A 15,796-nucleotide genomic window follows, 5' to 3' on the forward strand; every position below is an offset into this window, starting at 1 on the left:
AATTTTGCTGCTGTTAACAGCCTAACCATTATAGGAGTAGCCTGAAAGTAAGGGAATAAAAATTTACTATTGGTAACAAAACTGTCTCAAATATATTCTTCACAGTCCAAAAGAAGAAATGCAAATACTGTATATTTATAGTCAGCCCTCTGAAACTGGGAAAATGAACAGTGAATGAGCTGTTTTCTTTCTGCTTTTTATAACTGGAAATATTTTCCCCCATTAAACCCTTGGAGGCCAGTGCTTCATCTTTGTATTGAATATTTTCTTAAACAGCAACTGTTGACTGCAGCAGGATGTTATGTAAGTAGGAACAACATGGCTTGATTCATGGCTTTAATGTTTGACACTGCTCCTTTAATGCTCAGCAGCACATGCGTGTCCACAGTGTTCAAAGGTAGTTTGTGTACATGGATCAACTGAATACATCTTTAAAACGAGGAGGATTTTGAAAAGGAAAGTGCTACAATTCTGCTTCTATTGACCTGGAGATTAAAATTCCCAGTGGGAGCAGTCTTAGGCCAATGCTGAGCGGTTCTGAAGAACTTGCCTGGTACTGGAAACACTCTTAAGCTGATATCCCTGTCTCTCCTTTTTTTTGTTAAGTGTTGAATACCACAGAGCTAGTGGCCTCACCTTGAGTGAAGAGAGCCTTTCTATAACAGCAAGGGCTGGCTATGTTTAGTGTGCTGAGCACAGCTGACTAAACCATGGCTCCATGATATGGAGAAGATGACTGCACTCCCTGTCCGTTTTTGCTGTTATTTATGGGACTCTCTGGTGAATTAGTTGAGTGGTGTTTTCCAGAAACATGAAAGTAGGAGAGAAAGGGTGGGTAGGTAGTTTGAAACCTGAGGTAAGTTTGGTGGAATTCCCATCTGTTCCTCGACAGTCTTGCATGTCTTGGGTACATCACTTCACTTCTGTGTTCTTCAGTTCCCTCTCTGTTAAGTAGGAGTAATACATCTCATACAGCAAAGTCCATGGCTATGGGGTAAATCTGTTCAGAATGGTGCAGTGATCAAATTCTTGTGTAATGCAGGGCAGGTAAGTGGCTTGGACAAACTGGAAATGAACATTACACACTGGCAGCTGCAAGTTAATCACACAGACTTACTCCATTTAGAAATATGATACAGACCAGGAAAAAAAGTAGAAGGGGCTTGAAGACATGGTCTTCTCAAGCTATCTCACAAAAGCCAGTGGAAGGCAAGTATTTCTGGGGCTGAGGCATCTCTGCCTAACGTGATTACACACTGTAATGTGAGAGCTGTTGAGAGGCCGTCGCAGTGAGCTGGTGGCTGAGTGTCACGTGAGGCACTGTAGGCTTCTGAGGTGGTCAGTCCCATTTGCTTTATTACGTTATCTTTGAGAAATTGCAGAGAACTTGGAAATAAACAAGTGGGCAGCCCTGTTTCTGTGCCTGGCAGTATTGAGCTGGGGTGGTGTGTTTCAAGTAAGAAATTATTTCATATGTGCTTAAGAATTAGTCTATGTGGCTTTATACTTCTCCTTTCACACATGGAAGTGCCAGTAGGAAATATTACTATTGTTTTATAACTCTGGTAATCACTTGCTTTCATGCCTCTGAGAGTATAAACAGCCTCTTTCAGGGCTTTACTTGCCACAGTTGTATTACTCATACTGTGTTTCTTGCTTTGTTTGCTGGTAGAATACATACACCAATGCAGACAAGCTTTTGGAGGCTGCAGAGCAGTTGGCTCAGACTGGGGAATGTGACCCTGAAGAGATCTATAAAGCAGCTCGGCATCTGGAAGTGCGGATTCAGGACTTTGTCCGGAGGGTGGAACAGAGGAAACTTCTCTTGGACATGTCAGTCTCCTTCCATACCCACACCAAAGAGGTAAGATGTGCATGAGGGAATTTTGCTGTGTGTTGTAGGGTGCTGCAAGAGGCTGACTTTGAAAACTCAGATCGCAGAGAAAAGGCATCTTCACCACACAGGGCTGATATTACCTAGTTCATTTCATGCAGATGAATAACTGTTGTAAGGAGGAGATAAAATGTGAATGAAACATATGAGTGTTACAGTGCACTAAAATATAGGGACAGCAAATCAAGTGGTACTTAGTTCATGAGTAGAATGTACTATTAGGAAGCAAGAATTCTCTTGTGAGAACATGAGTTGATATTAACACATTAGGTGTCTGCATGCCAGCAGTGTGATACGTATCCTCAGAGGGATTCCATTTGAATGTAATGTTAATTAATTTAGCCATTATTAAGTGTTACTGGAAATCTTACATTGTTTAATGAGGCAGACTTCACTTTTCAAAATAACTCTTAAAGAGCAAATAGTCACATACTGATACAGTGAATCAGTGAGGACCTGAATAAATGCTGTTTAGTGTAATTGAAAAATATCCAGAGATAAGGCTGTCTTGCCAGAGATACAGTGGACAGGACATCAAATGGGAGGCCACTGGGGATGTAATTAAAGCATACTTCAAATTTTTCTGCAGACCAGAGGCCACTCAGTGGTGAGTGACTTTTACAAATAGGGTTTCTGCTGAGAGATGGAATTAGTCAGGATGGTTGTTTTCATGCTCTGCAGCATCTGTTTGCAAAAGCAAAGATGCCTGTGTTTGTTGATTTACATGTTACATACCAGTTGTGTACAGGAGGCTTCAGTGTGTTAGGGAGCCTCCTAAAGTAGAAGGTGTGTGCACGTGTTCATATTTATGTATGTGGAAGATGGACTTACAGCATATCTATTATAGCTGTTGGTACACAAAGGTTTTTATTTTACATCCCACTTCTGCATTATACTGAAATATAGTTAACTTTCAGCTTGTGAGTACTGCTGTTGTTTGCAAAGTAGCTCAAATGCTTGCAGCTATGCTGGTTTGCCAGTGGGGAAACTTAATTGGTTATTTCCTCAGTAAAAATTATTTCTTAATGGTTTCCTACTGTGATTAACCTTGCTTCACCTATGCAGGTGATGAGTAGTCAAAAAAAAAAAAAAAAGATAGGCATGACTCTAGGAAGTTTTTGGTATAAATAATATGTGTTCTATCGTCAACATTTCTTCTCATAATTACTGGTGCTGTGTAACCTAATTTGGGTTTGGGAAATAGAGCTTCCCTGCATGAAGGATTTGGGATTGCAGTGCATTATACTCACTCCTTTCTGTCTTCAACAAGAAGGGAGTTTGCCCACCCCAAACACCTGGTTTTAATGAGCTCTGTTCTGGTGAATAGAAATGCAGATTTATAAAAATAAACATTTTTTGAAAATTGTTTTAAAACCCAGTCTTTTATGAGAGCATCAGTGCTGTTTTATAGGTGTTGAGAGTAAATGCTAAATCTCAGCCTCATAAGCATTTACCCATGGGACAGATTGGTGCTGTCATGCCTTTTTGGAAAGTTCAGTAATTACTTCGTGTCACTTTTAAGGAGATCCAGAGTGGACAAACTCTGAGTGCCTCTTTCCTATAAAGGTCCCTTGCAACCCAAACTATTCTACCGTTCTATAATTCTCTCTCCAGTCAGAATGAATGAAACAGTTCCCCAAAATCTGAGGATGCCCAGTAGCTCTGCAAGAAGGAGGAAGTTTTTGTTTACTTATTCCTGTGTTACTTCATTCCTGTGGGGACCAAACACTGATTTTCTGGAGGTTCAATGAATTTCACTGTGTGCCACTACCTGCCTCCTTCAGGGACACGTTTCTGCACTGGTGGGAGGCACACAACTCAATACCTCATTTCTTTTGCCAAAAATAACAAGTGAGGAAATTGCTGTGGTTTTAGTGTTTGTCTGCCAGCTAAGGGGATCCCCACAGACACAGTGAAGTAACAGCAGACTGCCAGGGGGAAACTGGTATAAAGGGCAAAGCATTACAAAAAGAGTTTGGGTCCGTATTTGCCTTTTTATGCTATAAATAGATGAGTTCAAGTAGAAATGACTCATTGCTTGGCCTTGCTTGGCCCTTCGTGTATATTGTGAAATGGCGAGGTAACCAATGTAATTATCATTCTTCCATACTAATGAAAAACAGATACACGTTTAAATCATAACAGATAGAGGGAGGCCCTGCAGAGAGACCTCAACAAATTAGAGCACTGGGCAATTACCGAGCATATGAAGTTCAACAAGGGGAAGTGACGGATTCTGCACCTGGGATGGGACAACCCTGGATGTTTGTACAGACTGAGGAGTGAGAGGATGGAAATCAGTACCAGGAAAGGAACCTGGTCAATGGCAAGTTGAATATGAGCCAGCAGTGCCCTGGCAGCCAGGAGGGCCAACCCTGTCCTGGGGGGCTTCAGGCAAAGCATCACCAGCCGGTCAAAGGAGGGGATCGTCTAGCTCTGCTCTGCAGTGGGGCTGCCTCACCTTGAATATTGTGGCAGTTTTGGACACCACAGTATAGGAAAGATATTAAACCATTAGAAAGTGTCCAAAGGAGGGCAACAAAGATGGTGAAGGGCTTTGTTTTCATGCTCTTATGAGGAGTGGCTGAGGTCACTTGGTCTGTTTAGCCTGGAGGAGACTGAGGGGACACCGTATTACAGTTACAACTTCCTTGGGAGGGGAAGAGGAGGGGCAGGCACTGATCTCTGCTCTGTGGTGACCAGTGACAGACCCCAAGGAAAGGGCATAAGTTATTCCAGGGGAGGTTTAGATTGGATATTAAGACAAGACTTTCCACCCAGAAGGTGTTTGGGCACTGTGAACAGGCTCCCCGGAGAAGTGGTCACAGCACCAAACCTGACAGAGTTTAAGAAGCATTTGGATGATACTCTCGGGCACACGTTGTGACTCTTGGGGGTGGTCCTGTGCAGAGCTAAGGGTTGGACTAGATGATCCTTGTGGGTCCCTTCTAACTCAGCATATTCTGTGATTCTGTGATTCTGGCTTTTTGGCCCTAATGCAGGGAATTATGTTCTAGAGGTATTTTTCGTCTAAGTTTCACAAATCCTCATATTTTATTGTTGTATTAATATGTTGAGACAGAACTGGTGAAAGGGAGAATTAAGTAGAAAGAATCCATCTTGCTGACACTGTTTTTATGGAAATATTCTAAATATCTTCCTAAAATGAATATGTTTCTTCTGACAGTCTTCCTATCACAGATGAATTGTGTTTCTCATATGGTAATTCCCAGGTGTGGATGAATTCATTGACTGTGAACTTCTCACTGCTTCACCTGTACTCTGCCCACCTCTTCATCTCTACATGAGACTACTCAGATTCTCAGCACCTGAGAAACTTTTAACAGCTCCTATTTTTGAAAAGTGATTTTATCAAAGAAATGTTTCCCTTTGTAGTCTGTCTTCCTAGAATTTCTTCACCATTAGGGAGTCATTTAAATGCAGATATCCCATGGGCAATGAAAGTTAAGAGTGGCTTTTTTATACTACAGTGGACTTGAATCACTGCTCAGTTCATGTGAAAGTATTATAAGAGAATTCCGTCTGCTAAACACTTACTTATACAGTTGAAGGAATATGAAAAATAAAGTTGGTTAAGCATAACAATAATTTTGATATTTTTTTAGACTGACCTTACTTAACAATAAATGCAATAGTCTGCAACAAGGACTTTCTGGTATGGTAATAACACTTTAGAGGCATAAATTTAGAGCAGTTCCCTAAGTGATTGCTAGTGTCATAACTCATGAGTAGTGTAGTTGTCCTATTACCATCCTATAAAAGAGATTTTGTGTGTCCCACTGTCCTACAGTATTCATTATGTTCTTTTAGCCTGTAGTCAATATTTTCATGCCCTTTTAGACCAAGGCATTCCTGACGGTGTGAGCAGAAACCTGATACCTTGGGGATCAAATCCAATTACCTGGATGGCAGGGTAAAGTTATAAATTATTATCAGTGGCATAAATGCATTCAACAGTCTCATACCTGAATAATTTCTTTCAGGATTAAGTGTGATTGAATTCAGGTTTTAACTTCAGATCTGAATCAATTATTGGCAGAATTGTCAGATCTTGCACTTTTATCACAAATCTCATGCTAGTGGATATTTTTCTGTGGGCTTTCAGCTGCTAGGATCAAATGATGATACAGGGTTCTTGGCTGGCATTTGATTTTGTTTAAAAGAAAATAGTTTTTGAGCCTCTTGGAGAAGAGGATGCAGATGTGATAAAATCACACCCTGAAGACTCAGAAACCTCAAGGCAAATAATAAAAACATCTTGTAATTCATTGTCTGAATCTAAATAATTTAGTGCCTCACAATTTTATACTTATGTTTCTGGAGTGTACTTTACAATTCCAAGTATTAGAATGTAGATAGGAAAGAGCACTGTCACCATTTCCCAATCATTAAAAACTTTTAAATACTCTTGCTTAATTAAATGATGATTTAGGTTTGTTCTGTTACTTGTTGTATTGGCAGATAATGCTGTTGCTAATTTAAGAACAAGAAGGAACTTCATTGAATTTGGATCCTTTTACAGCATATCGGTCTTAACTGAACTACAAAGCAGTTCTGCAATTGTTTCATAGCTCTGTGGGGCATGAAGAGCATGTTCTACCACCTCTGGGCTTCTTGTTTCTCCATGGGCTTCAGATTTCCACTTCTGTGTTGAGTCCAACAGGAAAAAGGCAGAGAGGCGGAGTAGTGTGGGGTCAGGTCATGTGCCCTGTGCTTTGTTGGCCATCAGTGTGTCAGAAGAGTAGTAGGACAAGGTGTTCAGGGCTTCCAGCTCCATGTGGAGCCTGCCAGGTCTACCTGGCCCGCAGAACTGGGGGATGAGTATGCTCAGAAAATATTTTGTGTTGAGAACAATGAACTGCCAGACTCTTAACAGGTTCTTACTGATCATATGCAAAGTGGAACTTGGCAGAGGTCTTCTGAGTAACCAAATCTGGGAAAATTTTCACAGGGATGACATAATGGGTATTCTTGACATTCAGGCTAAACCCTGCAAAATTTCAAACCCATGCTTGAAAGCATGGAGGGTCTGGAGCATCTCATTTGAGAAGAAATAAGACTCCTTTTCTAACACAGGCAAAGTAACTTCTTTTTTCTCTTCCTCTCATTCTGGACCTTTTACCTCAAAATTCATCAAGTTCAACCTTAGGCAACCTGGTATGGAAAGTTTCACTCTGAACAGCTTATCTGATAAGACCGTGAGAAACTAAGAGCAAAGTCCTGGACCATTAAGTGTCAGACAACTTCCTACACTATAACCTAAATTACTTGTGGTCAGCAGGTCACCTTGGTCACCCCACGGAGATCAGTGGGGTTACTCAAGTGAGTAATGGAGTGTGTCTGCCCTGTCAGTCAGCAACAGGAACAGCATTTTATTGCAGGCACTGCTAACTTTATTTTACTTGATAACCAAGACCTGTGAAATTAAATTCTCTCTGCTTCAGCTGCATATTGTGATTAGGAGATTATTTCAGTGTAGATCACTAATTTTGACAGGGCTTGTTCCTCCCTTTGAGGCAGAGTTGCTGGGAAGTAGGGAGCAGAAAGCTCATGGGGCTAAGGTCAGCTGCTGTTGACTCTCCTCAGAAGAGCTGACAGAGTGTATCGAAGTTAATCATGGAGCAAACATGACAGTGGTTCTGGGATATATAGTGTAATACCACCATTCATTGTAAATTGACCCAGGATTCAAAGTTAATGTTACTATTGTTTGACTTTTACTGATAATATTGACATTTTAAGAGCAATCGCCCATTAGATAATAGAGATTTGTGGTGTAGGGCATACTCAGTTTTGCAACTCCACTTCCTGGCAACTTCTGAAAGTTCTGGAAAGGTCTTATTCTCTGAACATGTCTACCATGAAGTGTTTGTCTTACACACTTACACACTACTCCTGTCCTGAACAGCACTTTTGTTCCTTTTCTTGTATTATGTCCAGATTTAAAAAACAAGGAAAAGATGAAAAATTGAAATGACCCAAACTGTCTCTGTGCACCTAAATATTCACTGAGTGGCCATTTCACGTCCCAGCACTTTACAGTGTTAGAATGAAGCATTATGTGCCTTGTTCTAAAGCTAGAAATTTTGTTCCTTCGATGGCATAACATTACAGTAACATGCAAACTCAGACTTTGAAAATATCTCTAACTGCAGGGCTGTGAAACCTCAAATCTTAGACTTATGCCTCTTGTTAGCATGAACATTATTTTTTTCTAGGAGCTGAATCAGTGTAGTTTGATTAGGAGAGTATTATAAGCACAGAAACCACAAGATAAGATGATGAAAAAGAACAAATGCTTTTTTATAAGGGATTAACATTGAGTGCACCCTATGTAAGTTCACAGACCACCAGTTGGGTGGGAGTGTTAATCTGCTGGAGGAAGGCTCTGCAGAGGGATCTGGAGTGACTGGATTGGTAGGCTGAGGCCAGTTGTGTAAGGTTCAATAAATCAAAGTGCCAGGTCCTGCACTTGGATCACGACAACTTCATGGAGTGCTACAGGCTGGGGCTGGAAAGTTTCCTCATGGACAAGGACCTAGGGGTGCTGGTTGACTGTAGCTGAACATGAGCCAGAGTGTGCCCAGGTGGGTAAGAAAGGCCATGGATGAGTAATGGTGTGGCCACAGGACCAGGGCAGTGACCATCCCATGTACTCGGCGCTGGTGAGGCCACACCTTGAGTGCTGTGTCCAGTTCTGGGCCCTGTACTTCAAAAAGTCTTTGAGATACTGGAGTGTGTCCCATGAAGGACAATGAAGGACAACTGGTGAAGGGTCTGGAGCACAAGTCTTATGTGCAGCAGCTGAGGGAACTGGAGGTGTTTAGTCTGGAGAAAAGGAGGCTCAGGTGGGACCTTGTTACTCTCTGCAACTCCCTGAGATGGTAGTGAGATGGGGGTTGGTCTCTCCTCCCAGGTAACAAGTGACATGACAAGAGGGAATGGCCTCAAGTTGTGCCAGTGGAGATTTAGATTGAATATTAGGAAATTTTTTTTCACAGAAGGGGTTGTCAGTCATTGGAACAGGCTGCTCAGGGAAGTGGTGGAGTCACTAACCCTAGAAGTGTTCAAAAAATATTTGTATATGGAATGTAAGGACATGGTTTAGTGGTGAACATGGTGGTGGTGGTAGGTGGATGGTTGGACTTAATGATCTTAAAGATCTATTCCATCCTTAATGATTCTGTCATTCTAAGTAACTGCTGGGGGTTTTGTTTGGTTGGTTTTCATTTTGCTTTGTTTTGTTTTGTTTTTTAAATGCTCAGTTCCTAAACATTCTAACATTCCCATCAGAGGTGGATTTGCAGGCAGAAAGCAGAGGATGAGGTAGAATTCAACTGCCAGAGCTGCACATACAAGTTACATATGTGCCTGTGTGGCAGATCCCTTGGAGAAGAGAGATAGGTTATCAGCTTACTGATTATCATTCTGATAATTGTGGCTGTGGAGAGGGCTGTGCTGCTATAAAAAGTGTTATCTTTGTGTGAGATATGTAAAGCAGCAAAATAAAAGCAAATCTCTCTCCAGCTCTAGAGGGTAGACTGTGGCTTTGACCAAAATGCAAACATTCATCAGTCATTAACTTTGGTGTTTCTTTCCGGAGTTAAATCTTGTCTGTAAAGCTACCAAAGACCTGGGACTGAGGAAACAGGACAGCTGGGGTGGTGCAAGGTGCCCCTCTTTGCTGTCCATTTGTTGCCTAAAAGCAAGGTTTTTTCATGAAGGATTAAGAAGCTGGGAATGAAAAGAGCTGTGGTATCCTGGCAGCACATCTTGCTCTTGAGCAGGGGAGTTTGAAGCAGAGCCAGACCACTAGTGAATAAAATTCTGCCATCTGTGATGGCAAAAAATTGTGGGACAGAATCAAAGTAATAAGAATTAAATGCTTGTAAATGCAGCCACTTAAACCAAATGTCAGGAAGTCAAACCTGCCACAGAGTGAGGGCAGGCACATGGAAGAGAAGTTTTTTCCATCATTCTACTGTGTGCTAGCCAAAGGATTCCTACAGACTGCATCTGAGTTCACACTTTGCTATCCACACTTTTCAGGCCATTCACCAGCACTGTTGCTGAATGATGGCTCCACTTAAATATTGTCAGTGGCTTTTGAGGGCCCTTGCACGTGTTTCGTGTGTTATGGAGATGGGTCTCCAGCCTGTTCTCCAGATAACAGTGGTTTGCACTGCAACTAGAAGGGAGTTTTATGAACATCTTTAAATAGGATGTGCTAACTTTCATGAAGTACCCTTTTATTAGACACATGACTGCCCGTTGTCCTAGTTGCCTGAAACTGAGGAAGATGAGCTTCCCTCAGTTCCAGTGCGTGGGCTCTGTGTACAAAGGCAATAGAGTGGGCAGCTGGTGCCTGCAGTAACTTGTGTACTGAGTAAATCTGCATCAAAGCCATTCAGAGACACTCCTGTAAATCACTCATCACTCCAAAGACACGTTCTGTTGTGCCTTAAGTACACGTGTGCAATGGAGTTATGCAACAAGTTTAAGAGGGTGTCAGTGTAGTGGTTCAAGTTGATGGATCCAATGAGACTGTTTGCTTAAAGAGAGGCCCCACAGTTTGTTTAATCCTTAGCAAGTTTCAGAATGATTCAGAATTGTCATAAATGGTTTATTTCTGAGATTCCTAGGGCACAGCGCACGAAGTTGCAGAAAAGGCTCAAAGCAACAGATCAGGGTAAGACTGCAAGTGGCCAGGCACTGGAAAAAGCACAGAGGAAAAAGGTGGTGCAAATTCCATTTGAGAAGTACTGAAATGTTAAAAAAAAGTGATGAACCAGTGAAAAATTAGAGAATGTAATGGTACCTGCATTTGTTTTAGTAAATTGCTGATTTTGTAGTGTGGAAAGCTTCTCCAGCACCAAATTGTACTGTCTTACACTGATGTAAATCTGAGTAAATCTTTGATATAGGAAGAACTTTTCTAAGCCTATTATCAGTATGATCCAGTGCAGAATTTTCTTGGTACAGTTACTGAAGTTAATTACATCCAGATTCATAGTTACAAATAACATATTAAAATTACAGTAGAAGAGGAACATGTTTTTACAATTTATGATGGTAGCAGAAGAAGCACAGAACATGTACATCTGATTCTTCAGTTATAAGCTAATTTTCCCTCCTAGAGCAAATAGTCCCTGAATTACATTTACATGACCTTGGGCTGGGGATCTACACATTCCCTGATGTCAGCCTAGCTACCCAAATCGTGTTTCCCTTGAGAGGGGATTATTTTGTGCTATATCAATCTGGACCATGCAGGTCTTGGAAAAAGCATCAGATGTTTAGGCAGTGCAAATCCTTTTGCCATAGGCAAGGTTACTAATTAAAAAGCATCAGCATACAGAAGCACCAGATGCAGCCCAACCAAGGATGAATGTCAAGAAATTGGCGAGGAAAAGGGAAAAAGCAAGAAAGAGGTTAGGAAGAGATCAGATGTGGTTTTTTTCACAGAATGTTCCCTTTCTTTCCACCCATCGTTCCTTCCCAACCAGTTTGGTGGTATCTGACGTTACTTCTCACAGCAGGGAGTCTCATCAGTTGTGCCTTACCATGGAAGTCACGTATTGTGGCATTTCATGTGTAGTGTCTGGTCATATCCCATCCTGTCACGTTTTATTATGTGTGCTGTCATTATGTGACACTTCACTGGTGGCATGTGGTCACTTTGCAGCTCATCGCTACACACATCGTTTTCTGTGTTTTCTGTTGACATTTTGAGACCTTGAATATGACTTTGGACAGACTTTGAAATACACTTCCAGTGTAAAACAACCACCACATCAGCTGATGTAGGTTAATTGTAATTGTACTGGAAAATTTTAGCATCTCCACCGTGTTGGTGTGGGGAAAGTAGACCAGGCAATTTACTAAAGGTTGTGCAGTGAAACCAGATGCAAAACAGTACTTGAACAGGTGCTTAAACATAAGCCCAGACTGAAGTCTTGCCATAAATTAGCCTGAGCGTGGGGTGTATGTGACTTCCTAATGCACATTATGTCAGAGTTAAATGTTACTGCTCAGAATAGGTTTGTGTAAGCCTGTGGTAGTAGCAGAGTCAAATAGGGTTGATGGACAACTCTCCGTGGAGCAATTCTGTTGTAGCAATCCTGTTTGTGGTTTGGTTGGGTTTTTTCCCCTCAGCCTGCCCTTGTTTCTCTGAACACTTATGTTGCAATTCATGGAGTGGCACCAGGGTCCCTGTATTTCACTGAGTTCTCCTGCATTCTGCTCTAGTCTTCATAGCTGTGATGAATGCTCACTTACTGAGTTGTCATCTTTTTGATGCCATGAGCATCCTACAAGACATGATGCTTCTCTGACATAGTAAAGGGGTAGCACATATACCCTGGAAAGTTGCTTGTTTCCGTTAACATCCTTGTTTTTGAACAACTGGCAAAAAATGTTGTACAATGGTAATTTTCATGGATTGAACTCTCTGGCTCTTTGGTTTGCACTGGTCTCATTACTCAGTGTTTTTAAACTGCTTTTGAGGGGAGTATAACTCATCTCTGCCGTTTACAAATAGCAGCAAATAAACATTTGGTGTTTAACAGTTATTCCAATCATGCAGTCAAGATTTTCTTAGCAGTCCCTTTAGGTTTTAGGTTTTGTTTAAAGTGGTCCTTTGCTCTAAGTCAGAAGCATTAATTTCTAGATAACAGGCACAGATGTCCTTCAGACCTACAATAAGTGGTCTCATTAAGTACTTGAGTAAAATAAGGGTATTACATCAGATAAAATAGCTGGGAATAAAGAGCAGTATTGTTTCGTGGATGGAAGGAAGCTGCCTGTGTTTTATACCCAAGAAAGATCCAGAGGTTGTTACAATGCATGAGATGTGCCAGATACTCCCCCAAAAGAAAGAGAGGGTGTCGTTCTTCTTTTCCACTGTTTTAGGAGTCAGAAGATAATTAATTTTCTTGTTTAAAACCATGTTACCTTGATAAATAAAGCCTCAATTCTGGAGCCTCTGTGGACCTTTAGCATGAACTTTTTAGGGCAAGGCATTTGCCTGAAACATTTGTGTAGCTGATAATTACAACATTTTTGCATGAGGTTTGCATCAGTCAGATCTGTGGCTGGATTTCTCTGATAGACTTAGTTCAGGTTTTACCACTAATGCATTAGTATTTCCATATCCAATTAATCATACCAAAGCCCAGATCAATCAAAGGAAGCACAAAAAATTATTTTTCTGTTTCTTCCTTATTTTTCCAGGATTCTGTATTTTTGGTTTAGTACATGTTAAATAATGCAATGCAGAAGTTGTCTTCTTTTCTGGACACATGTATCTCTGGAAAACATAGTAAAGGTCACCACAGGTGTATGTGGAAATATTGCCTTAATATTTGGAATGTCTGCATGTATCTACATATGCTCCCTGCACGGGATCAAGCTTGGAGCATTTAGGTGAATGGGACAGGTGCTCACAAATTTTGCTTGTGCTAAGAATAAAAGAAATCAGTCTCTGCACATATGAAATAAAAGCTGTGCTGGGCAATATGTCAGATTTCAGTGAAAAATTGAAACAGTTCACTCAGTCTAGACTATCTAGCTGTTTAGAGTAGGTCACAGCATGAATTGGAAATGCACAAGGTGTCTAGTGATTTGGGGCTTTAATAGTCAGGATTTTTTTTTTCTTGAGTGGTTGAATAGTTGCAGTGGAATGAAACATCAAGCACTAATAGGGAGTGATTTTCCTGAGCAGTGTCAACCAGGATGTGATTTCTGTTTTATGATTAACAGCCCTTCTGACTCTGGTGTTGCAGTGACAGTGGAGTTCATCTTTTCATTGCTGTGACGTTCACAAGAGAGGCTTGGTAGTTCCAGGTGCTATCAGTTGTAGCACATAACCTGAGAGGTTTTTGAATCAGGTTCCTATTGTGAATGATTCCTGAAAGATCTTCCTAATCTTATTAATATTGACTGATTCTTTGTATTAGGGTTTGCCAGGGATTGGTGGAGTCTGGAGGATTAAAGGCCTCTGAGTCAAGGATGACCTAGATTCTGATAGATTTTATTATGCAAATCCTTACAGTCAGAGGTCATTAATGGAAACATCTGAAGCTAATATGAGTTAATATATTTGAGTGCTCTCGGAAATTAATGAGTGTTTTGGTTCCAGGTGAGCACAATACATTTTAAGTATTTCAAAACTGCTTTGATTTAGAAGTGTGCTCAGAAAGTGATTTAGGACTTAAATGTCAAAATCCTTTTAGCTGCTGGTAAAAGTTGGGTTCTGAAGACACTTTTGAAAACAGGATTTTCCTCTAAAGTCACAGTGGGAGGTTTGAAACTTTCTCCTCTGCCCTTTCTAATGATGATTTCAAGAGATTCCTAACATTGAAGCAAGTTCTTTATTTCACTATCACTTTTGCAAAGGAAATTCCCTGAGCATTTTCTGTTATCTTAAATGGAAAATCGAGATATGACAAAGAACAGCAAGAAATTAAAAAACTGCTAGCTTTCCCACCTCGAAACAGGAGGATGGTTTAAACACACAGCCATTTTTCTCTTCTGTATTTACAATGTGCTCTATTACTTGAAGATCTGGCTAAACAAAAAAAATAATATTCCTGAACAACCTGGTCCTCATCTGTTACAGTCCAGCTGTCCCTTCTGTTTGAGCTGGGTACAGAAATTGGATCAAAACCAGAAAGAGTCTGAATGTACTTCATACATAAAGGCATTAATGCATTTTCCTTCATGGTGGCTTCTCAAAGTTCAGTACATGAGTCTAAGGCCACAAATGAAAAAGCTCTCTATTTGGCTCTTTAAATGTGTTTTTGTTCTTTCATTTATTTTACAAACCTGACTGCTCACTTATATTTGTTTCTGTTATACTTTTTCCTGAGAATGTGAAAATATGTAAATACCCTGAGCAAATACATTCCATTTCAGGCCTATAGTAGGGCAGCCCATTATGATTGTGCTATTTATGAATAAACAGAGGCATTTACCCAAAGTATTCAAAGTTGACTCTGAAAATCTAACTAAAATTCTTCAAATTAAGCATATGTTTTAAAACTTGTCTTTATAAGTCTGTCAAGCAAGAAGTCAGTAGCAGAGGTGGGGACAGAGCACAAGGTGTTGGGCTTTATCTTTTCTGGTATCATGAGCAGGGCTGGGACAGGTTTTGGTTTATTTTGGTTTAGGTCAGGGTGATATCCTTGAAGTCCTTAGCGTGTGTAAAGTGTAGCATTTGGTGACTGGCCTTAGGTGTAGACCCTGGGCTGTGAGAAGCTTTGCCAGCTGGAGCCTTAGGCGTCCCTGTCCTCCTCTCATTTTATGTGGATATGCGGAATTCGCCGTCTAAGAAGAAATGCTGTAGGATGGGAATACAGAGCAACTTGTTTTGAACACAAATGGTTTGACCAGCTCTGTGCCACCCACACACGTCTGTTGTCCCCTCCATGTGCACCCCTAGGTCCCTGTGAGCCCAACTGCTCTGCAGCTCCCTGGGACGGCAGGCAGAGCTGCCACCAGGACCGCGTCCCTTGACATTTCCCAGTGTCCTGGTGCAACGCCTTGTTCCTCACTCCTGTACTTCTCTGCTCCCTCACAGCGTATACCAGCAAAATGTGGGTTAATGGGGCAGGCATGGCACAGAAAACAGTGTCTCTGGTGGAGTCATTAGGATTTGCTGGCAGGCTGCCAGCTCAGTAGGTGGAATTTTACACTCACTTTTCAGAGCAAGCTTAAAGGGGAAACCTCTGTTTGCTTTAAGCCTTTGCAGCCAGTGAGAGGCTGCTGGGACATGCCTGCCCCTGTCCAGACCTCTGATGAACAGCTGGCTGGAAATTCTCATCTAAGCACTTGCAAATGATTTGTTGCTGTGATTGTGGTTTTAAAATTGGTAGTCAAGAC

General features: G+C 41.2%; 1 protein-coding gene across 12 annotated transcripts in view; it reads left to right on the plus strand.

Annotated features, from left to right (window-relative positions):
• The window catches only part of KALRN (kalirin RhoGEF kinase), a 502,548-nt gene that overhangs the window by 291,497 nt on the left and 195,255 nt on the right, over positions 1–15,796 (plus strand). For all 12 annotated transcript variants that reach the window (XR_007632104.1, XM_050340466.1, XM_050340467.1 and 9 more), the window contains exon 11: positions 1,673–1,864. Coding sequence is in view for 11 of the 12 variants with exons in the window: in XM_050340466.1 (XP_050196423.1) it covers positions 1,673–1,864 (192 nt within the window). In the remaining variant the exon portion in view is untranslated. The remainder of the gene's footprint in view (positions 1–1,672; positions 1,865–15,796) is intronic.

This window comes from Myiozetetes cayanensis, unplaced genomic scaffold, assembly GCF_022539395.1.
Source record: "Myiozetetes cayanensis isolate MyiCay16 unplaced genomic scaffold, myiCay2020 scf9, whole genome shotgun sequence".
Classification (NCBI taxonomy): Eukaryota; Metazoa; Chordata; class Aves; order Passeriformes; family Tyrannidae; genus Myiozetetes; species Myiozetetes cayanensis.